The sequence below is a fragment of the Calidris pugnax genome, unplaced genomic scaffold (assembly GCF_001431845.1).
Source record: "Calidris pugnax isolate Ruff unplaced genomic scaffold, ASM143184v1 scaffold70, whole genome shotgun sequence".
In the NCBI taxonomy this organism is placed as follows: Eukaryota; Metazoa; Chordata; class Aves; order Charadriiformes; family Scolopacidae; genus Calidris; species Calidris pugnax.
Genome location: NW_015090862.1, coordinates 4,250,673 through 4,275,020, shown reverse-complemented (window position 1 = coordinate 4,275,020; position 24,348 = coordinate 4,250,673). Strand labels below are relative to the sequence as shown.

Below are 24,348 nucleotides of genomic sequence, written 5' to 3'. Positions count from 1 at the left end.
TCTCTGTTTTAATGCTGTATGCTAAATCAAACTGATTGCTTTGTTGATACCAGGTAAATAATGTAGACTTCACAAATATCATCAGAGAGGAAGCTGTCCTTTTTTTGCTTGATCTTCCTAAAGGCGAAGAAGTAACCATTTTGGCACAGAAGAAAAAAGATGGTAAGTATTTGTATATCGTGAGGGATGTAGTAGACTGCTTGGAACAACATAAAAAGTATAGCAAATAACTGACTTCTGGCTTGCAGGGGATTGGCACCTTATAAAGTCTATTTACAGTTCCTTTGGCTTTGGGACTTTGGGATAGGTTACTACTACAAATGGACTAGAGAGACAAACAAACAACCCCCAAAAGAAAAAACCCAAACAAAAATCCACCAAAAAATAACTCATAGCATCTGACAAAAGTATTGGTATTAAACCTTGTAAGGGGGGAGCAGGAGAGTCTGTTGCAGTTATGCCATTGAAAAGAGTTAGTACCTAAAGGGGGCTACAGGAAAGACGGGGAGGGACTCCTAATCAGGGAGTAAAGTGATAAGGCAAGGGGTAATGGCTTTAAATTGAAAGAGGAGAGATTTAGGCTAGATACTAGGAAAAATTTTATGCTGAGGGTGGTAAGACACTGGCCCAGGTTGCCCAGAGAGGTGGTAGGTACCCCATTCCTGGAAACATTCAAGGTCAGGTTGGACAGGGCTCTGAGCACCATGGTCTAGTTGAAGATGTCCCTGCCTGTGGCAGGGGGGTTGGAACTATGTAACCTTTAAAGGTCCCTTCCAACCCAAACCCTTCTGTGGTTCTCTGTGCACGCACATAGAACCTTCTTTCCCAGTAAGATTCATTCCTTCCACGGGAACAGAATTAAGCTTGTGCTGCTACCAGATTTTTGACCATGAAAGTTGAATGTATGTTGGTAGAGTTTGCTATTAATAGTTATGCTGCTTAAAGTAGAGCAACTCAGAGACATTAAGGCTTCTTGAAGTAATATTGTTTATTTAAACAAAGAGAACTACGGTGAGGCACAGCTTTGAGTGATTCTTGTGAGCGTGAGGACATCACTTGAACTTACATAACTTTACCTTTTTGGGGTTTCTTTTTCTTTTTTCAGTTTATCGTCGCATTGTTGAGTCAGATGTAGGAGATTCTTTCTATATCAGAACTCATTTTGAATATGAAAAGGAATCTCCTTATGGGCTAAGTTTCAACAAAGGGGAAGTGTTCCGGGTGGTGGACACTCTTTACAATGGCAAACTGGGTTCATGGCTGGCAATTCGAATTGGCAAGAATCATAAGGAAGTTGAAAGAGGTATCATCCCTAACAAAAACAGGTACGATCTTAAAATACTTAAATTACTGTTTTAAAGCTATGATTGTTAAGTTCTGCATCTGTATAATGAATGATGGGACTTGTCTGCAGGACACTGGTTTATGGAACTGGTTCAGTCAGAAAAAGTGATGAAGTGTTAAAACAAACTGAAGTTAAAAATCTGATCTATGGATTTGCTTTTGACTCTGGTACAGTCCACAAAGAACTGTAAAACTTTCTTTTCAATACATGAGGCAAAGCTATGTAAACCTTTAGAAATGTAACACCAGCCTCAGTAGCTCAGTCTTCTGCTTTCTAATACAGCAAAAACAAAAGCTTGATTCGGGAGGTGGTAGTGTTTTTTGGAGGTATAAGCTTGCTAATCAAGCATTACTTCAGAAGCTGACTTCCTTGATAACTGGTTGGGATTTGTTGTCATCTTAGAGCTGAGCAACTAGCTAGCGTACAGTACACGCTTCCAAAGACAGCAGGAGGAGATCGAGCTGATTTCTGGAGATTCCGAGGTTTGCGGAGCTCAAAAAGAAACCTCCGAAAAAGCAGAGAAGATCTTTCTGCCCAACCTGTTCAGACAAAGTTTCCTGCCTATGAAAGAGTTGTTCTTCGGGAAGGTATGGCTTTATTCTTATTGTTGGAGGTTAACAGGTTTGTGTGGTTTGCTTTGTATTAGCCTGTGTATTTAAGAGTATCTTGCATTTGTTTTAAGCTATCAATATATTTTGACTTTTTTTCCCTTCAATTCCAGCTGGGTTCCTCAGACCTGTAACCATTTTTGGTCCAATAGCTGATGTTGCACGGGAGAAACTTGCTAGAGAAGAACCAGATATCTTTCAAATTGCAAGTAAGTGTGAGATCAGGTTCTTGTGCAGTTAGGAATTAGTCAACTTGCTTCTGCTGGATTGTTTCGACATTAGTACAGTAGCCATCGATGTGTTTAACAAGATGTTCACGATGTAAAGGAACTGACTAGATGCAAGCTCTTTCAGTATTTGATTGCTGATAATCCTGTGAAGGTAAAAGTAATATTAGTTCTGTTTCTAGCTGCGTAAAATTTCAGTTCAATTTAGTACCTTACTCTAAGTGCTTGTGTAAAGAGGTAGTAATTTTTATGGAAAATTGGTGGGTAGATTTTTCATGTATTATTTGGAAGCGGGAGGAGTGTCTTTAAACTGAATTGACAGTTTGAGCTATGAAATGGTTTGGTTTGTCTTAATGAGGAAATGTAGAATACGTTGTAAACTCATAACAGATTTTTCCTGTGTCCTCTGCCAGAAAGTGAACCGAGAGATGCTGGTACTGACCAACGCAGTTCTGGCATTATTCGTCTTCACACTATAAAACAGATAATCGATAGAGTAAGTCTTTTATTGTCACTGTACTTTTAACACAAGACTAAAACTGGTATCACCAAGTAGCATTGGGGGCTTTAAATGTAGAAGAATAACTAATGAGTGTGCTTGCTTTAAAAATGCTTTTCTCATCTTTCTGTTGCTTCATTTAACAAAAACCAAAACAGATCACCACCCCTTTCCTTCTCCATATTAGTAACTGCAGCCTAGAAGTAGTTCTGGGCTTTGCTCCAGAGAGTGTTGTCCCCTCTGCTTTAAGGCTGTTTTAAGCCATTTCCTCTTTCACTTAAAGCCATGGTGTGGCATTACAGCTAGAAGTTGTTACTTTAATTACAGAGTTGTTAGGTTTTCCAGCACCCCAATTTATAAATTAATAACTTGACGTTATTTTTTTGTGCAAGTACTAGGGAAAAGGGTCCTTCAGTCTCGCTTCCTTAATATCCTTAAAACTTCTGACATTAGCTCATGATATGAGACTTTAGTCCTTACCTTATTTCCTGACTTAAAAACAAGCTGCGGTCCTTTCAGACTGGGGGGGGAAGCTATTCTAGCAGCAAAGTGGGAATACTATGTTCTTGAGATGAATCTTGCACTGGATGAAAGCTGGCCAAGTTCTTGCATTCAGAGTGACTTTTAATTTTTTTTTGCCTTAAAGGAAGATGGAGGTGTGTAATGAGACTAGGTCTTATGTTTCTCTCTTTTTTCCTGTTAGCAGAATGCTAGTAGAAAAATGCATATTTTCAGTTTAGTGCATGCTTACTTTGAGGAGATTTTTTCAAAACACTGAGTTTAATATTAAAAAGCTCATAGTAACAGTCCTACAGTTCAGAATGTATATGCCTATGTAGCCTGGTATTGCAATTGGTTTGATTTATTCAAATGGGAAAACAATTTAAATCAATAATTGGAAACAATGAACTCTGTAAGGTAATATAAATTTGTGGAGGATGTTTTAAAAAAATCTAGTATATAAGTGATTCATTTTCTTCCCTCTGTCTTTATCGCAACAGGACAAACACGCTTTATTAGATGTCACTCCTAATGCAGTGGACCGTCTGAATTATGCCCAGTGGTATCCTATTGTAGTGTTCCTAAATCCTGATTCTAAGCAGGGTGTAAAGACTATGAGAATGAGGTTGTGCCCAGAATCACGAAAAAGTGCCAGAAAGCTGTATGAAAGAGCTCACAAGCTACGCAAAAATAATCACCATCTCTTTACAAGTAAGTATTTAGAGATAGTGGATTAGGATTTTTCTGAGAGGGAGGGGGGGAGGTGAGATGAGAGTAACTTCTTCCTCCAGACTTTTCTGCAAATGGACCAAGCCACGCAGTTGTTGAAAAGTTCAGGCCTCCCCTGTTCAATACCCTACTGGTTCATTGATGCGTGTGTTTGCATCTAACTGCACAAACGTAAAGCAATCTGAAACATCAGAATTGCATTTCTAATAGATCTGGTGGCTTTGCAACATCATCAGCCAATATCGAATGTTTGAATAAATAGGAAGATGATGTAACTTCATTTTTTTTTTCAGTCAGGCTCAACTGAAGCCTTACCTTATTCTAAGCTACTGTTGACTCAGTATTTCCTATGGGATAAAACGTCCCAAACTATATCGAGCCTTAAGGTTGCTTTGAATACTGGTATTTACATTATGATTTAAATCTCAGGGTTTTAACCTACCGCTTTGTATTGCTTGTATTACTGATGGTACAGATCCTTCTCGTAGTTCTGCAGAAATCCTAAGTCAAACTAATCTGCTGTACTTCTAGCTACCATTAACTTGAATTCAATGAATGAAGGATGGTATGGAGCTCTAAAGGAAGCAATTCAGCAACAACAGAACCAACTAGTGTGGGTTTCAGAAGGAAAGGTAAGAAATAACGTGTTTGGGGAGAAATGGCAGAACTGATTTATGAGAGAATTTTTGTTCTTTCATTCTTCCTGGTGTTACAGATATTGGCAAATACTTGTGGAATGAAGTTTGGGTTTTTTTCCTCCTCATATTAACCATCATTTGAAGATTAAAAGCAGTAATGACTTGTGGCTGTGTGAACTGCTCAAAACTGATTTGTCACTATATTAGTGCAGTTATTCTGTTAGTGAGGGCTGTACCCTTTGTGCCTGTAGCAATGTGGTAAGTGAGAGCATTTGGCCATTGCCACTGTTAACTGGGGGATATATTATTGCTTTGAAGACTTGGGGGAGATTGGATGCTTTTTCTTGAAATAACTTCTGGGTGTTCTGCCACATTGGTGCTCGGGGCTGGGATTGTCTGATGACAAATTGTTTTTTTTGTTAATGTAAAAGCAAGTGGCATGTTTGTGTTCTTTCTGACCTTTCTGAGAACTGTGTTCTCTCCGTTGTGAGAACACAGATATATTATCAGAAGTTAGTATTCTCTGTTTCCCACCGAAACTCCACTGCCTTCTCAAGCTGCGTGTTACACTATGCACACTAGGTCCATCCTCTTGAGGAGCTAATATCAGGCAAGCTGCCAACTACAAGTAAGCAAATGGTGAATCAGCTATTGCTATGTGTTTATTAATATTTTGATTGTCTATTTCTGTTCAGATTGAGCTCCTTTCACCTCCTTAGGGAGGAACCATCTTCAAGTTAATGAATCCAATACCATAATATCACTTTAAAGCGCAGCTTTGTTTCTTTCCAAACACTCAGATTTCTGTGGGTGCTATGCACTATCCCCCCCGCCCTTACAGTGACAGTCATTTGACTCCTTAGTAAAATGATTCAAAGAGCGAGAGTGCAGAAAGGTGTAAGCTTAACATCTTCAATGATTGAAACCTGATTTCTCCTCCCCTTTGATATTCAGGCTTGTTGAATTTTCATACTGCTGTTGGGCTGCTGGATTTGGAATATAACTTGTAAATACCAGACTTTCCGTTATGGTTTACAACAAAATTGATCATTCAACTTGTTCAGTTCTTCATTATCCACAAAAAAAATTCCTAGCTTTACACTGCCTGAAAAAGGGCATTGTTTGAAAGGTATTTCAATAAATGTGTACTCTAATTTTGTTTGACACAGGCAGATGGTGCTACAAGTGATGACCTTGATTTACACGATGACCGCCTTTCATACCTCTCAGCTCCTGGTAGTGAATATTCGATGTACAGCACAGACAGCAGACACACATCTGATTACGAAGACACAGATACAGAAGGGGGTGCTTATACTGATCAAGAACTGGATGAAACTCTGAATGATGAGGTTGGGACTCCTCCTGAATCTGCTATTACACGTTCTTCTGAACCTGTTAGAGAGGATTCTTCTGCAATGCATCATGAAGCTCAGAATTACCCTACTTATGCATCTCAGGCTCAGCCACAGCCAAATCTCAGAATAGATTCTTCAGGATTTAAAACAACTACTTCTCAGCCGGTAAGACAGGAATTTTTTATACTGACCACTGTACATTTACTTCAGGTTGCTAATGCTCTTGAACAAGAAATCTGTGTTTATAGTCTGCTTTACCAGTATTGTGAATGCATACAAGAACCTGTCAGCAGCAACAATAATATGTTATCATGAATTAGAGAATCAGCTTGCTTGCCCTAGCTGTTTTAGTGACTCATTCTGACAGGAGCAGGATTGAAGTACCATTCTATTTTCATTAAATGTTTTGCTTTTTTATTCTTCAACATAATGAACTTCTGGAAGTGCTAGTGCATGATACTTTCAGTACATTTCATTCTACATTTAGCTGCATTGAGCAAAGCGTCATTTAAGTTATTTTAATATAAATCAAAGTCATACAGTGATTCAATAGCAGTATATTTAAAATATTTTAAACACTTCACAGAAAGCAGAAGCCTCACCTGCAGTCCCTTACCTTTCCCCGTCGCCTGAATCAAACCCTGCAACCTCATCAACCTCTGCAGTAAATGCTAATGTAAACCTAACTAATGTCAGACTGGAGGAGCCTACTGCTGCTCCTTACAACTCTTACCAGCCACAAGCGGGCCCCTTAAGAACATCAAGTACTGAGGGAGCTCATATAGTCCTAAGAGATCAAGAGCCATCATCCTTATCGCCGCATATAGATCCAGCAAAGGTACCTGTGCCACATTGTTGCGCTGATTTCCTGCTATACATCAAGCTAGCACATGATCTTTTTGGTTTTCCCTTATTTGGAGAATTCCTTCTGATTTTTTTTTTTTTCTTATAAGAGATCATGCAGGTTACAAAAACACAGTGCATCTGAATTGCTAAGCGTCGTCTAATGTTTTGTGTGCATGGCTTCAAACTATACACTTTTCACTTCTCAAAAAAAGACATTTTTTTAAAAAGGCTGCATTCTGTATTTTGATTTTACTTTGTGTGACTTTTTTTTAGCTTGTCAGTGTTCTGCTGTTTATTAATGAGGCCTTGAGAAAAATCTGTTATTTCCCTTAAATGACACTAGATCTTCGCATACTTTAAATCATATTGAATCTGTGATTATGAAGATGAATCCAGTTTGTTGGGTGACACAATATGCTTCCTCAGCAATGCTAGAACTTAAATCAATTTACTTCCCCTCTTCCTACACCCTGCAAAATGTGTCTTTGCCCTCCCCTTGCCCTTAACACCAACCCCAAAAGATGAGAGACTATTACCTTTGTCTTTCCCTTTTTAATCTATTTACATATTTTTGCTTAAAAATAGGACTGGAAGGGATTTCTTGAATCACCAAGTTCAGCTTCCTGTGATTGCACACAACCGCATCAAATTATGCTGCTCTTAAACAAAATTAAAGCCAATATTTATTATAACTTAGGTTTGTTTAAATTGTTACATTTCAAATGCAGCTGCAGTACTCTTCATTTTAACTGAAAAGTGTGCCTCTTTCTTGAACAGGTTTACCGAAAGGATCCATATATTAATGAAGAAGCATCCAGGCAAAGCTACGTCTTAAAACAGCCAGCAGTTAATCACCCAGTGCAGAGACAGGAAAGAGACCCAAATCTGATCTATGAGTCCCAGGCTCAGTATGCAGAAAAACAACCGAGTAGGGACTATGAACAGTCAACATACAGGTATGATTCTACAAACTATGTAGATCAGTTTTCTCGTGGTTATGACCCTCGCCTACATTATGATGACCGTGTGCCTCCCTATGAGGAGCACTGGGCATATTATGACGAAAAACAGCCCTATAATCAAACAAGAACAGCTTATGAAAACCAGCCTCCTAGGGATCTTGATTCCAGACAAAATATAGAAGAGAGCACAGAACGTAGCTATTACCCAGCACAACCTCGTTTTGAGGAACCCCCTCCAATGAGCTATGATGGCAGACCTCGCTACGAGCATGCACCCAAAAACTTCAGCTTACCACAAGTGCGATATGAAGATCAACATACTGTTGGATACGACACGCATGGTAGATACAAACAAGAAGCTCAGCCATACCAGTCAGCCATATCTCGATCTCCTGAGCCGAAGCAGTACTTTGATCCACACATACGAGGCTATGAACAAGGTCCTCCTCAAGCTTATAATGCTAAAGCTGGACAATATGAGCCTTCTCATGGCACTTCAGGTGTTTCTCTTCCTCCTCCCCCTTCATCACAAACCAAACCAGAAGTTTTGCCTTCTAACAGTAAACCACTGCCTACGCCGCCATCTCTAGCAGAGGAAGAAGAAGATCCAGCCATGAAACCACAGTCTGTGCGAAGTAGGGTTAAGATATTTGAAAGGAGAAGATCACCATCTTTGGAAAAAATGAAGGACCCAAGTGATACATCAGCTGTCAAGGTAAGAGTCATTTAAGTTTTTTAATTCCCACTTTTAGCTAATGAGACTACATTGCAAGAAGTAAAATACTGTCTTGGAGAGAAAGCTTTGCTGCTTGTGGAAGAGCCTCTTAGCAACCAAACTGCAGGATGCTTTAAAAGCAGAAAGTGAAAACTTTTGTGAAAACACTGAAGGGGATCTTGCTGTGCTGAAAACGCCTCCAATTTATCTTTCATTAGTATTTCATTCTGGCTTTTCTTCTGGGGGAAGGGGGAGGGCAGTCTTAGTTTTCTTACTCATAAAGGGCTTTATCTTTCTAAATGTTAGAATCTAAGAGAATATGTTGTGCTTTTCTTTACAGCCGCCAGAACTAGCACCTAAGCCTACGCTCACGTCTGTGAGTGGTCCAAAACCAACTTCTCAAAGCCAGTATGAACACGACAAAACAACTTACAGGTAGATGCAGAACTGATTAATTAAATTTAGTTTTCAATATGAGATTAGAATATTCAGAAAACACGTCTTAGTGGCTCAAATTAGAAACTATGGATTGGAGAGTCAGAGTGTGTCAGTATGACTTCTGTATCAATAGTAAGACAGGGCAAAAAGTCAGTTCTCATGAACGTGGTTGCTGGGAAGCGGGGGGAGAACACAATGTATTGTTTCAGTGTTTTGGGGGAAGAAACTTAGCCAGTATCCATCTTACTTTTTCTACATTTAATTGAGATAATTAGAAAGAAAACCAAAAGGGAAAAGGTAAGGTAAAAGGGAAATAAGGATTTTCTTTCTTTATGTTATGTCACTCTTATCTAATTTTCCATTCAGTATAGGTTTAAAAGGCAAAGTGTGCAATTATAAGAATTACGTTTTGGTTGTTTCATTACTAGCTAGGTTATAAAATAGAATTTTAATTCAGGTACTTACGCTTGTTCAACTGTGCAAGGCAACTGTATATTATTATTCTTGATTAGGGCCCCAGAACCACAGAGACCTCAAGTGAAGCCACCTGAAGATATTGTGCGTTCAAATCATTATGATCCTGAAGAAGATGAAGAGTATTATCGAAAGCAGCTCTCATACTTCGATCGCAGGAGTTTTGAAAATAAGCCATCTGCGCAGGTTTCTGCCAGCCATCATTCTGAGCCCACTAAACCAATACACTCACAGAATCAGCTGAATTACACCAATTATTCTAAGTAAGTTTGGGAGATTTCTTATTTTTTAATATGAAAAAGGAGGGAGACTTATAGGACTAAAACAGAAATTCTGCCTCTATCAATGAAATTCTAGGGGTTCATGATATCTAATTGAAATTAGTTATTCCCAAAGTCCATTTCTCCATTTAGAGATGTAGCTTTAGTTTGAAAACACACAATTCCAGAATGTTTTATTTTACTAAATGAATAATTTTTGTAGGTTTCAGGACCTTCAACATGTTGCTTCTTTTGCTTGCCACTTACTAACAGAACATAACAAAGTATTTCCTTAGACTAATACTGAGTGCTGAAATGTCTTTCAAAGCAAAGGTTTTGGTTTATTCCAGTTCTGCGTGCATTTACTCTGCAGACAGACTTGTACATGTTACCCATGTTTGACATGAGGAAACTGAGCCTTTAGGGAATATTTTTGAGGCCAAAATTTAATCTGTTGATGGAAACATCTGTTTCCTGTATTGTTCTGCTTCCTTGGTTTGGAACATTTTGATACAGAAATTGTGTGAAAGCTCATATACAGATTTAGCTCAGGTAAAGAACTGGCTATCTTGGAGCATACTTATGCAAACTTGATGAATACTCTCCACGGTTACATCTATTTCCAAAATTTGTTTTGATTCAAACCATAACAATGTATTTGTAGCTGTTAACTGGGAAAAGCTATTGTGGGTAGCTGCATGCAGGCTGAAAAATAGGGCGTTTTCCAGTCCTTTTCTTAAAGGACTTGAGCTAGGACTGGAGAATCCTGTTCTTATTGGTATAATATTGTGTATCATCTCCAGTGTCTTCCTCTGTGAACTGAGACTATTGGAATCTTTCCAAAAGCTTGATAGGGTTTAAAGGATTCACTTTCTTTTTTCTAATCCAGAAGTTTGCACATGATAACTATTTCTTATTTTACTTTTTTATATGCTAAGAAAAGAATGCATATAGTAGTCTGCAACCAATTCTGATTCTTAGTCAAGGACGTTCTGTATCCTGCCTTTTCACTTGCCCTGTGTCTTTTGTTGGAAAGATGAGAGCTATACCTGTCCTGTTCTCTGGGCACCATAGGAAGAGACCTAAAAAAGAAAGTCTTGCCTGGCCTCGTAATGTATTGCAGTAGCTTTCAGCATTATGTTCCCACATACAGAAACCAACGTTACCCATACACCTCCATTTTGATCTGGACATGGACTGTGGTGCCATCATAAATGCAAGTAATGCTTTGGGAGAAATCTTGTAGTCTTCCAACAATTGTGAAGATTGTAAAGTTTCTGCAGCTGGAGAGCGTTGAAGGCTTTTGTAGTACATTTGTTATCTTCTGCAGTGTTGTCACACAGGCTGAAAAACAGGAGAGATACACACAACTATTGAATTTCTGCTGCAGAATTGCTAATAGTTGAGTTCCATACTTCTCTCTGCCATGACACTTTCATTCTTTGGCCACTCAGTTTTGGTTTTGTTTTGTGTCTGAGTTAGTGTTTAACTTGAGGGCTTGTGCTTATGGGAAGGTGACATCTTGCTGTCACAGAGGAGTAAGATAATACTGTTTTTAAGGCTGATAGTTTCATATGTCAGGGGACAAAAATGTGTTGTGTTTTTTCTTTATGAAAGAATGTAACCCTTAACAGGAAGGGACAGGCATGGGAAAGAAAATCTACCCAGGGTAGTCCAGTGCAAATAGACAAAGACTAAAATATTAATGGAAGTAAGTGGAAAGAGATAAACAAGAACACCACTCGATTGGACAGTACTGCCTCTAGGAGCGTACTGCAGTGTCCTTGCCTGGAAACACAAACCAGTTGCTGGCTTGAGAAAGCATTCATATTTAGGACTTTCCATTAGCCAGCTTCCAGTTTGTACCCTGTTACTTGCTAGTTATTCATCTTTTTCTTCCAGTGAATTTATATGGTAATTGCTATTCTGTGAATAAACTTTTCTAAAAATAAACAGGACTAAACTTGGATGATACAGGAACTGTTGATTATGTAATCTCTTGCTTCTGCATAATCCATAAAATGTATTCTGGGTACAGAGGACAGATTTTATTTATTCACAAGCAACAGCTACAACTTTCTCAGTTTTAAATATTAATGTACATTAAATTATGAAAAGTTCTCTGCCACTGAAGAAGTATTGTGAAAGTATGTATCTTTCCCATTATGTGTGTACAAATTTGCAAATTTGTTTACTCTTTTAATTTCTTGGGGTTTTATTTGCATCATTTAGGAAATGAACGCCATTGCTGAAGCTGCTTTGTATGGATGATGCCATATCTGCGTGTTACAGTTGTCAGTAACTGTAGAATAAGGGGTAGTTTCTCTTAATGTGAAAACAGTGGAACTTGTAAATGGAGCTGTTTCAGCAGATACAGCTGGAGGCTGTTCTGAGGCTGCTGCCCCTATGGCTGAGTGGTGGATTTGTTCCTGCTTGGCTTGGTGGAGTTACCTGCACCAGCTTGATGTGCTGCAGAAGGAGGTAGCTTACCTAAATTAGGAGTACCCACCTGATTAGTTACAGCCTCATCTGAGGAGACAGTAAGGAACGGTGTCCTACGTTCACTTCTTAAACTGCTCCAGCTGAGCTCTTACGTGTCTATTACAGAGTTGGAGCTTTTTGAGTGGAAACTGGGGATGAGCAGGGCATTTAGTAAGTTTTCTGTTGTGCACCAAGGCTTATAACCTGTTGCCCACTTGTTCATTCTAGTGGTTCGTTTCTGATTCATTTCAAACTAAAGTAGCAGATTTGTAACAAAAATGAAGAGGGAAACAGCTTAGAAAACAGCACATCAATAATTAGAGGGGCTTCATTTATACACTTAGAAGTTACAAGCAAGAATCAGAAGCATTTTATGGTGTGGGCTTTGCTATTGGATGTGCTGATAGCGCTATAGAAATGTTTGCTATGAATGTACCCTCAGTACATGAACTGTAATACAAAACCATCATGATATGTTAAGGAGGAAGAAATTAATGTAAATTGGACCATAAGTAAGAGACTGTTAGAATTTGGGATTTACATTTTGTTAGCTGTTTTTCACTATATTGAGTAACTTTATACAGATTGTAACAAATGGCTTAATGTAATCTCATTCTTACTTTTGATATCTGTCATTTTAATATCTTGACCATCTTCTAATTCACTGACAAAATCTCATTAAATATAGTAGGTGAGCATTGTTTATATGCACATGGTAAAGGTTTTATCAGAAACATCACTGTTAAAAGTAGTGTCTCTTTGTTTCAACAACCTTGTCGTAAGAGAACTGCTAGGACTAACATAAAAAGTGTGAAGAAATAATATGCTCAAGATAGAATGACTGTTTTCTTTCATTCTTCTATTGCTGTTTGCTTTGCCATCACCTAGATTTCTTGGCTCTTACACTAGCTATGACTACTTGAAAAGGAACATCAAGTGGTAAGACTGTTGTTGATGTGAGGATGTTTTCAGGTGTCCTCTCACTGTTACATTTCATCACAGGCATTATGTGCACTTAATTTTAACACACAAATTCTGAAAGGGAGTACAATACTGTAGTCCAAAACTTACAGTTATTTGTTAAATCAATCATTTCCTGAAATAAACCTTTGGAGAAATATTTCCAGTATAAGAAAAATGTTTTGAAAATAAGATTTTAAAGTTATCTACACTATGCACATAAAGCTAGTGAAGCTTAAGCTGATTACATTTCTAATTAAGATGGCATTGTTCAAATACTAGGTGTATTTAGAAAAGTTGCACCAGAATCCGCTGTCTTATTGGCTAATCATGCTTTTCAAAAACAACCCACCCATTCCCCCCAAAAAGTGGATTTATATGTTTATTTTGAAGACCAGCTAAATTGGAGAACTTTTCTTTATTGAAATTACCCCAAATGAAATCGAAAAACAAAGATCTTGTAGGCAATTATGCAAATACACCTGAAATGTCATCTGCCTTTTGTTTGCCATGGTTTGTGTTACTAATCTTCTCCTAAAGATTAAATGTTGTCTTAATCTCTTGTGCTTATCAATGAATGTTTTTATACTTGAGGCAGGATATTAAAGAAAATTGTGTTTTAGTGTTTGTAGGAAGAGGTGGAAATCAGGTGAACGTAGAAGAAAAAAGAATAGCAGTGAATGCAGGAGCTCAGAGCCCTGAGGAAACCGAACAGTCAAATGTGGGGTTTTTTCCCTTTTTTTTTTCAACAGGGGAAAACCAACTGACACGGATTCAATGGACAGGCCTGTTGGCGAAAAGCGCTATGAGCCGATCCCCGCAGTCACCACTCCGCCCCCCGCTCCCTCGGTGCAGTACACACAGCCTCAGTCCATCAACAGCCCGGCCCTGTCCCTCCCCGCGCACCACAAGCCTGCGCTGTCTGAAGGTGAGCTGCTGGGAAGCCACCCTGGCTCCTCGGCTACGGTACCACCCCTCAGGTGTTCCCCTCAGACACTTCAGCCTGTCTGCAGTGGTAACTCTGGTGGTCTCTCACTGAAACTTGGAATAATTAGTAGCAAAAGTAGCGTTTTGCTATAGTGAGGTTGAGTTTTGTGGAATGATTTAGTGATCCCATCTGAAACTATTAACTTCCAGGTGTCAATAGTCGCTATAACTGTCTCTTCCATATTTAGCGGTCTTGGCAAAGATGAAGTAAAATTTCCAGTGCTTAAATGTGCCTCTCCTTGCTTTGGACCAGAATTCTTTAGGCATGAGTAATAGTTGTAGGCTTCTAAATCAGAAGAAAAAGCTGGTTTCACCTCCTCAAGGAAAGGATTGCCCAGTCCAGCTGAATATTCTGGTTTGTGCAAGTGCTTGGTAGTATTCAGTACTGTTTTCTATTTTTTTTGGTCATGATATAAATCAGTCTAACCTTTTTATTGAAAGCTCACACCATTGTATCCAACATCTGTTTAATGAAACATTAGATAACTTGCCTGAACATCTGATACAGGAGGACAGATGATCTAAGAGCTAAATCAAACCTTTATTTTATATAGTAGATTGAGAATTGACTAAAATGTATTCTTATGCCATAGTGAATGTGACTAGAACTTCTGATGGTTACTGATGAGTCCTGGTATTCTTATTTGCGTTGCAGTTAACTCTGTGTCTGACCCTCCTCCACCTCAAAATAAGCCAGCAATTTTCAGATCCTCTAGAGAGGACACTGTGCAGTCCACTTTTTATCCTCAGAAAAGCTTCCCCGACAAAGGCCCCGTCAATGGAACTGAACAAATTCAGAAAACAGTCACTCCTTCTTACAACCGCTTTACAACAAAACCTTACACTAGTGCTGCAAGGCCCTTTGAGCGCAAGTTTGAAAGTCCTAAATTCAACCACAATCTCTTGCCAAATGAAGCTCAACATAAACCAGAGTTGCCATCAAAATCTCCAAATTCTCCTCAACCAATTTTGAAAGCACACAGCTCATCGCAGCCTCCTGAGTTTGATAGTGGAATGGATACCTTTGCTGTCGACAAGCCTAAATATCAACCAAATAACGTTAATGCTGTGCCTAAAGCCATTCCTGTAAGGTAAGCTGCTGCTTTTGTTTCCCATCAGTGCACCTATAGCAGTTCATCTGTGAAACCTGTGAAAAATACAGCTCTTCCCTCCCTACCTCCCTGTGCTTCCAGTTTCTGTTAATGTTACACCTGGAAGGGTGATATTGTGATTCTAAAATTCTGCCAGATGGCATTGAAGAGCATTCTTATATGCTTAAAGTATATTCTACATCCCTGTATCCTTGCATTAGAAAATGGCATGGCTTTCCCCCCCCCTCCCCATTTCTCACACTATAATTATAAATCTTCCGGTAGGTAGTAATTATTTGTCTCAATTTGTCAATTTGTTTCTAGAAGATGGAATTCATTTCTGAGGATAGTTGTAGCACTAAATTGTGTTCATTCTGTGTGCTTAGAGAGACACCTCATGGTACACATGCGTAAGGGATATTTAAAAAATACTCATAGAAAGTGAAAGGCAGTTGAGCAGTTTCATTATTGGCTCATTTTACAATGAGATAAAATAACTGCTTAAAAGCAGCTTGTGCTTGCCTAATATGCTTTAAATACAAGAACTATGTCAAGAGCAACAGATAGTATTACAATCTTAACCTATTTGTTGACTTGTTAAATTATTTTCACTAATATTTGTGGAACAGTGGTTTATTATCCATTGATTTCAAAATAATAATGCATGAACCAGACTTGAAATCTTGCTTGATGTTTCAGTAACTCAGAAATGCAATAGGAGAATTAATCTTATTTCTTCTTAAGCACCTAAGAAATATTTTGATGCTGTGTAGTTTGCAGACTGGTAGAAATTTTGAAATTATGGGTTCTTTGAGTGGAGTTCTTTAGAAATTGATCAGAAATGTACTCCAACTAGCCATTTGATTATAATACAAGTTTCTCTGTAGTTAGGCAACTTGGAAAAAATCGTTGCTTGTTTGTTTGTTTCTTGTTTTGTGTTTCATTGTTTGGTTTGTTGTTTTTTACAGGCTTTATTTTCAATATACATCTGAATAGAAGGGTTCAGTGTGGCTTGAATAAGAATTATTACTCCTTATGGTATTAAAGCCATAATGGAGTTTTAGGAAGAAAAAGAAACTTTCAGATGTTATTACAATTAGTTTTACTAAGGTGAATTGTGTAGCTGGGGCAAGTTCTTTCTGTATAATCCCTGAAGTGGGCATTTGAAAACGTGGGATTTAAGTGATCCAAATTCTTGCTTTAACTGCTTTCTGAACATTTCTAGAGTTTGTGGGCTTTGGTGGTGGATTTTGTGAAAATGTTCTTTTTCCCAATGGCAGATCTTGAGCTACTTTCATCTTAGTTGTGCTGCACAATTGAATAGGGGACACATTCAGTGTTTCCCTAAAATTAATGCTAGCCTACTCCAGGCTGTGTTCTGCTAAAATGTTAAGAGGAGTGTATGCCACTGAACTTCAAGAAGAATAGATAAAACTACTAGACTTTTTCTGTCTTACATTCAGCCCTTCAGCACTCGAGGATGAGGAGGAGGAAGATGGACACACTGTTGTAGCCACAGCAAGAGGTGTATTTAACAGCAATGGTGGTGTTTTGAGCTCCATAGAGACTGGAGTTAGTATTATTATACCACAAGGAGCCATTCCAGAGGGAATAGAGCAAGAAATATATTTCAAAGTCTGCAGAGACAACAGTATACTTCCACCTTTGGACAAAGAGAAAGGTAAGAGCTGGCACTGTACACTGTTCTGTTATTTAACTCTTTTCTAACAACAGCAAAATAGAATATGAAAATACCTGAATATATTTCAATTTATAACATATATTGATGTATGAAGATACAGTCTACATCTCACAAGAAGTATAAGGTAAGCAATATTCTGCTTAATATTGAAAGCTGCAAGCAAGATGGAGGCTCTGAATTACAACTTGAGAATATTTAATTTGTAGACTGAAGTACTGATTTAAAACTTGTCTAGTACACTAAAGGAAGGTTCTAAATTATTTTTTTAAGAATCTTTGAAACTGCAGATTCCCTCAAAGTATAGGGATTTATTCTAGGCATTCTTACTAGAAATATTTCTATGTCACAGTTAGGACCAAAAGAATTGTCAAGCACATGATTTAAAGTAATTTGGCTTGAGTTAAATATTTGGAATTTACTTCAACACTTGAAAATATTCAGGATGGTTTTTTCAGTTTCTCTAAAGGAAATGGCTTCACAGTTTAAAAAAAATCAAACTATTATATAATAAAGTTTGAGTAGTGTATCTTAGTTGAGCCATTTTTTATGGTAAGTCTGTCATACCAGTAGTCTAGTGTACATATGTTTTCTGATTTGTCAGATTGCTAATTTCCTCAAGTTAGGAAACTAAAAGGGTTACTTTCATAAATTTTCAGTTAAAGATTACTTGCAATCTGCAGTTAATTTGAGTCTTTATAAACCTCACATAGCATGTTCCTCAACTGAATAATCTTACATTAACATTTGGTGTTTTAAAGTAAAAATAGACCTGGATGTTTGTGTGCTCTGTCTTTTTACTGTCAGGATAAGGCTTGTAGGCTCTTGAGCTGCTGCAGGCTTTATTCAGCCCAGTGTGCCATAAATCTGCACAGGCAGAACGTCCTGCCTGTAGCGCAAAGAGAAGCACGAACAAGGCTGGTCACAGATTGGGATGATGTGGTTCACCTGCTTAGAAATTTGTGGGAGGGGAAAAAAAAATTCTGATATGATGTAATCATCAGACTTGTTTACCCTTTTTCATTTTGAGATTGTGCTACGTTCTGTTAAAAGGTCCGTTAAGTGCTCTGAAAGAGACTATGAGAAGCAATCTTGCAAAGTGCTATTCTTTACTGACAGGTCAAAATGTTCCTGTTTTTCTCTAAAGCCGAGTTGCTGAGGAGCTCTGCAATATAGTCATGCAATTATTTCAAGAAGAGTCAGTAACAGGTTTTTCTTTCTCTTCACTGTAGGTGAAACGCTGCTTAGCCCCTTGGTAATGTGCGGGCCCCATGGACTAAAATTCCTGAAGCCAGTGGAGCTGCGCCTGCCACATTGTGCGTCTATGACCCCTGATGGTTGGTCTTTTGCTCTAAAATCCTCCGACTCCTCGTCGGGTATGCTGTCCTCCCTCTGTCCTTTTGGGGCTTTTGGGTGCTATCGTATAATTTAAGTTAATTTGGCTAAAGGTGATGCTGTGTAATATAAAGAACTCAATCATTGTATTTGTGTCAAACTCTCCCATTTCACTTTCATTACAAATGTCTTTCTTACATTTACTCATGGTGCAAATTCATAGCTAAAACCATGATAGCAGAAAAAAGAGTAATATCTCTAGTCTATTAAATATTATCGTATTTTTCTATTCTGTCTTCTTTCTTGAGGACTGCTGCAGCTGAATACACTTGAAATGATAGTCGCACTAAAATTGAGAGGAAATGATTATGTACCTCTGATTGGCCTTTGTAACATAACTGGTGTTTGTCTGTTGCTTAATTAACCATATAGGACTCTGGCAAATCTTAACAATCTGCATGCTCATAAATCATGATTTAACGCTTGTTAACTGTTTCCATGTGTGCAAGTTGATGCTAACAATTGGATCATTTAAGAAAACTATAGTGTTCAGTAAAAGCATTTACGATTCATTCTAATGTAGCTGGATTTTCCACGAGACTTTTCTTGCTTGCTTCTGCCTATTTCTCCTCTCCCGCCTTTTACCCAGAAGTTTCTGGTTGGTAGTAAAAGTTGCAACTAGGTTGCAATTTCATTTACCTGCTCATTTTTACCTCACTGTGGCTTTCTGGGATGAGGGGCAGAATGTATTGGCTGAAATTCAGTGAGGAGCCTAATTGAGAACTCTGGGCAAGTTTCAAGCAATTTCATGAAACGGCTGTGAGGTTACAGAGATTTTTAAAAGGAATGTTTGCACATCTGGGGAAAAAGTCTTAAGGCTTTATTCAGCTACCTTCAAAAATCTATGGTGGAAGGTTCAAACTATTAATGTGTACGTATGATTTAAGTAATGACTGCACGATGTACTTCTGTATACAGCATTTAAGCCACCGTGTATGCATATCTTCCGTCACTAATGTATCTATCACTGTCAACACCAAAGCACTGATGCTTTGAAAGATGAAAGCATCAATCCCCTTGATGGGGACTCAATAACCTAGAGGTATTAATGGCAATAATTTTTAGTTGGTTTTTATAAGCTATTATATGCATGTGTTGCATGCATCTATTTAACAATGTGTGATTACATGGCAGTGTTAAAACACGGACTCATAAATTATAGGGTCCCAAACGATATGACAATTATGTACAAAAATGACACAACACCTCCTTTGTAACTAATAGCACCTGTTCATGAACTTACTTGAAGGGAAGGGAGAGGACTCAAATGATCTAAACAAATACTGAGACATTTTTCTCCCTTTCCAAAGCGGGATGTGTGTGTGCGCGCATGTGTGGGTGAGAGCAAGAGCGTGTATATTTAACCCCTACCACTTTCTGTACTGTAAATATAACACCACATTCTGTTAATCTGAAATGGGATGTATATCATAACATTGCTCTTTTGAGACAAACTTTAAAATTAGGCAATTCTGTCTTATGATATGTAAGTAGACCATACTGTGTCTTAAATAAATAATTGTTTTCTCTCTTTCTAAATTAGTTGGTTATGGGACTCTGATTTTTGAGATGGCTTTATAATAAGAGTTTATACAATTCTGGGTTCTTTCTCTCTTCAGTCGTCTGCTCTACTTCATCTTTTCTCAATGTATCCATGTTCTGTCCTAAAAGTGACATTCATTTGCACTTACTAACATCCTTTCTGCCACATTTAAAGCCTCATATATTGATATTACTGTTAAACCCCTTCAAAAGCTTTAATGATTCTGGTATTAAAACTGGAGAAAAAAGTTGCCTTTTATGGCTGCACCTATTAGAATGCATTAGTAAAAAATTCTGAAGGATTTTTTATTTTTTTTTAAGCAGTTGTATGTAAGTATGGGAAAAACACCCTCAACAGCTAGAGGTTGCACTGGCTACAGTTCAATCCTTGCTATGTGTTTAGGAGGAAAAGTTGGAAAAAAGTCTGCCACTGTCTTACGTGCAAGACTAGGACCTGGTTGCTCTACGGTCCTGTTTTGCTTTTCTTCTAATATATTTGATCATGTGAGTTTTGAATGGAATTCCCTGCATCTATAAAATGAAAAATGCTCCAGCATTATGAGCTTCTGGACTGAAATAAGCGGTCTCAGATGATTGCAGTAAACTTGTTTGCATTCTCTAACTACACACAGGCCACTTCTATTCTTTGTCCCTACATCAGATGTTGCCATCACTCAGTGCATTGTGTACTTCATTTTGTTTTCATGAGGTCAAGAGAATTATGTGGAATTTACATCAGTCTCATTTAACACGGAGGTCTCGGGTGTCTGCAGTCTGTATGACTGGGTTCTCTAACTTGCTGCACGTTTCTCCAGGCAGATCTGTTTTGGCTGAACTGTTTAAAGTCACTTATCTGTAAGGCTTAAGAGAACTGCAGTGCATTTTTTACTGTTGTGCAGTAGGATGGGGACACTTTTTGTATAGTGGCAGCATGTAGTAGTGGTTTTAGGTGGGTAAATGACAAATACTTTCTCCCCTGAAAGAGACAGTTGCCTGTGCAGATGGAATGTAACCTTTGTCTGGTGAGATGGCAGCTGATGACTTCCCCTTGTAACCCAGTGTTATGCAGGACCTTTGACCATGAGTAGATAAGATCTGTTGTAAAGATTTTTTAAGTATGTGCCAGTTAACTAGAATCCCTTTTAGAATGTCAGTATTTCAGCCTTTTAAATGAGTAGCTGCAAAACGACTACAATCTTGTCTGCAGTAATTTTCATAATAGAAAATAAAACCACCAATGTGTCACAGTGCTTAGTTACAACATCTGATTTGACTCATCTGTGTTCAGAGCTTTTCCAAGAAACTTCAAAGGCATCCTATCCAGATCAGCCTTTAAAACATCTTATTTTTTCTGGCAGTTTAGGAGAGAGCCACTGAATACCTGATTGACTGTTAACACTTCTCAAATGGGAAGCACTGTGTTGGTGCTGTGGAGTAGAATAACTTATATTTAGCAATTCCCGAGTACCACAGCATCTGTTTTGAATAACTGATCTATCCTACATGGTATCAAAATAAAGGGTTCATTTTTTTATTAATAATATACAGACTGCAAGTTTTTTAAAAACAAAACAAACAGGTGTTGATTCAGAACTTAAAAGTTCCTGTCCAAAAGCTTGGTTGTTTCAAGATGTACACTGTTTGACAGCGGATACTAAACACCAGCATTGTGTTTTCCTCCCACAGGTGACCCCAAAACCTGGCAGAACAAGTCTCTTCCCGGGGATCCAAACTATCTTGTTGGAGCAAACTGTGTTTCAGTCCTAATTGACCACTTCTAAATATTAAGTTAGCTGACTGAGTAAATAATGTGAAACTGAGATGGACCTTACATATAAACTGAACCACTCTATCAAGTATTAACTGTTCTATAAGTGATAATGGATCTTAGTGTTTAAGCATCTTGCTTTAACTAACAGTGGTTTAGCAAGTACACTCTTTGAACCATGGTCACAATACATGCACAAGCAGGGAGTGTACAGTTGGGAGCAAGGTAGGGTTTGCAGGTTCTGTATGCTTTGGTTTGTTGGTTGTTCTTTTGTGGGGTTTTGTTTTGTTTCCTTTTTTTATTATTATTTTTTTTTAAAGGACACTACTAGTATTTCTTTGTTTAAAATCTGAAAGTACCAACGGAATTCTGTTAAGAGGAACTGAATTTGGTTCATGCTCCACTGGCGAAAACACAGAATTTGGCCTGCATTTTTACGACTGTGTGTTTGTAACTCACAAGACTACAGTTTGGTCTCTGGTTTTTCAATGACTTCTGGCGTACCTGTCCAATAAATGGCAATCAACATGGGGTAGCACAGTTTAGATGTTTTCCTCTGCCGAGAGGCTAATGCAAACACATCTACTTACTGTACGTGGAAACACTGTCATGAGAACTGGGGGGAGGGGGAAAAGCATGTGGGATGACTATGGTTCAGTTGCCTCTGTGGATTTGTAAATTAACCACATTATTACAGACCTATTAACCAGCAGGGATGCCTTACCCTCATGTTTTTAATAGTCTTAGCTCTCATAGTTCTCTGTATTAAGTTTGTATGGCTTTTGTGCTTACCTAGATAATATATCATGAGAGACTGGGGAAAGAGGAAAAAAAAAAAAAAACAAAACACAAAACAAAACAAAAAAAAAACCTTGTGAGTTTGGTTTAGAGAAGGAGTATTGTTTGTTTTCATCAGCCAGAAGAGAACCAGAAGAAAATGATGGTATGTTTTCTGCTATGCATTTGAAAATTTATAGATGTTATAGACTGCTTGTATATAATGCGTGCATACCACTTTTGTTCTTGGTTTGTAAATTAACTTTTATAAGCTTTACCTTTTTATATATATAAATATATATAAAAACAAACAAAGTTTCTTAAGGATATCTTTGTATTCTCATACCTTTTGAGCCTTGAACTTTGACATCTGCAGCAATAAAGCAGCATTTCTACAATATACGAACAAGGACATTTTTTAAAAATGCACAAAGTTGTTACCTTTTTAAGTGCTGCATTTAAAGAATATAACTCGGAATTCTCTACTTTGAATAAATTCTTGAAAAGTATCCCTACTGTAATTTGTCATAAGGATGCTGTACTACGTGCCCTGAAATGTATTTTTTTACTAATAGACAATTTATTACGGCACAATGGCACTACTACTGTTTAGATAATATACCACTGCATTCTGTTAATGAGTTATTAGCTATTCAGGTGTGGCTGATTTTTTTTCTCTGCAGTTATTAAAACTACACGTTTCTAAATATACAGAATAAAACTGTTTTTAAAATAATAAAGGAGATTGTAGTACCTTATTGTTTCTGAAATGCATTTATGTGAACATGATAAAATCAATTTTGATTTTTTTTTTTCCCATGTAAGTAGACAGCTGGATTCTGCCGTATGGTCATACACGGAGCAGAGCTTTTCTGTGGAGCCAGTTGGAGTTGTCCACAGCAGGGCTTCTGAAATGGTGAACCATTGGATGTGTGGATCCATTGGAAACACTCGTTACAAGTAGGAGCAGTAGGCTTGTCCCTTGCCTTAATCACTACGTTGGTGCTAGTTGACTTATTATACGTACTCTTCCAAAGACTTTGGTCCTGTTCTAGCATGTAGGTTTACACGTGGTCTAGTTACACAGTTTTAAAGATATTCCTACAGAATTCCATTCTCAGGCCAGTTGGGAGTACTTGATGGCTAACTGGTAAGGCACTATTATTCTAGAAGAGTAAACAAATTCTGCAAGTTATTTTTAAATAATGCCAGGAAACAGCGCACAACCCGTAGGTTTCTTCTCTGCACTGTTACTGACCAGTCAGTTAGTTTCTCAGGCACGACTTGCCCTAGAAGATACATTCACTACTGTGACTACTACTACCCGTTGCTTACCTCAACTTTAAAAACAAAAGAAATTTCAATAGCAAAAAACCTGTCCATGTCGGGATAGTTTTTTTCATTTATCTTGGTGATAATATGTTGGTGATATATTTGGAATCAGCAGAAAGGAAGGTGTTAAAATGGCATGCGAAGCATCTTGGAGAAAATTTCAATGCTAAAAATTCTAAGTGTTCTTTTCTAGTTCAGATTTTGGTAATAAGTATATGAAACACTGCACGAGGAGGCAGTCAGTGGGACTTGAGGAACTCTGGAGTTACACTGCATGGACTGTTTGCAATGGTGTCATTTGTGTCTGGGACATCCCAAGTCTGGCATGCTGTAAGGTGTGACTGTCCTGAATTGCTTTTATTGTAGTGATCCAGACAATACTTCTCTGCTCTTCTTTTGAAGAGTGTAGGGTCCTGTCTTTCTATCAAAACAAAACAGATTTTGCTCTGCTGTCATTTTGCAAATGAAACTAGAAAGTTGATGCCGTTCAAAAACGTGGCAATTCTCTCCTGCTGAGCAGCCTGTCAGCAGAACTGTCTTTCTCTGTCTACCTGGAGGAATGTTTATCAAAGTGGCTAATTTACAACACATGCATGTTTTCCTTGTCATTAAATCCCAATGCTTGTGGATTAAACCATGGCCGTTGAGAATAACTGTGCTAAAATAACGCATTTTCTTACTTTAAAATACCAGTGTTTTTGAAATCTTCATCCTTG

The 24,348-nt window shown here is 38.0% G+C and overlaps 1 protein-coding gene across 10 annotated transcripts in view; it reads left to right on the top strand.

The window, feature by feature from the left end:
- Positions 1-23,053, top strand: part of TJP1 (tight junction protein 1) — a 163,014-nt gene extending 139,961 nt beyond the window's left edge. For 3 of the 10 annotated variants that reach the window (XM_014944473.1, XM_014944481.1, XM_014944482.1), the window contains 18 exons: positions 54-162; positions 1,106-1,325; positions 1,748-1,932; positions 2,067-2,162; positions 2,594-2,676; positions 3,681-3,891; positions 4,441-4,541; positions 5,717-6,070; positions 6,492-6,743; positions 7,529-8,428; positions 8,769-8,863; positions 9,379-9,603; positions 12,970-13,020; positions 13,794-13,969; positions 14,684-15,119; positions 16,583-16,800; positions 18,051-18,194; positions 21,442-23,053. In XM_014944473.1, the coding sequence (XP_014799959.1) occupies positions 54-162; positions 1,106-1,325; positions 1,748-1,932; positions 2,067-2,162; positions 2,594-2,676; positions 3,681-3,891; positions 4,441-4,541; positions 5,717-6,070; positions 6,492-6,743; positions 7,529-8,428; positions 8,769-8,863; positions 9,379-9,603; positions 12,970-13,020; positions 13,794-13,969; positions 14,684-15,119; positions 16,583-16,800; positions 18,051-18,194; positions 21,442-21,536 (3,951 nt within the window). In that variant the 3' untranslated portion in view covers positions 21,537-23,053. The remainder of the gene's footprint in view (positions 1-53; positions 163-1,105; positions 1,326-1,747; positions 1,933-2,066; positions 2,163-2,593; positions 2,677-3,680; positions 3,892-4,440; positions 4,542-5,716; positions 6,071-6,491; positions 6,744-7,528; positions 8,429-8,768; positions 8,864-9,378; positions 9,604-12,969; positions 13,021-13,793; positions 13,970-14,683; positions 15,120-16,582; positions 16,801-18,050; positions 18,195-21,441) is intronic. The other 7 variants (XM_014944474.1, XM_014944476.1, XM_014944479.1 and 4 more) reach the window with 7 other exon arrangements.
- The last annotated feature ends 1,295 nt before the right edge of the window (positions 23,054-24,348 follow it).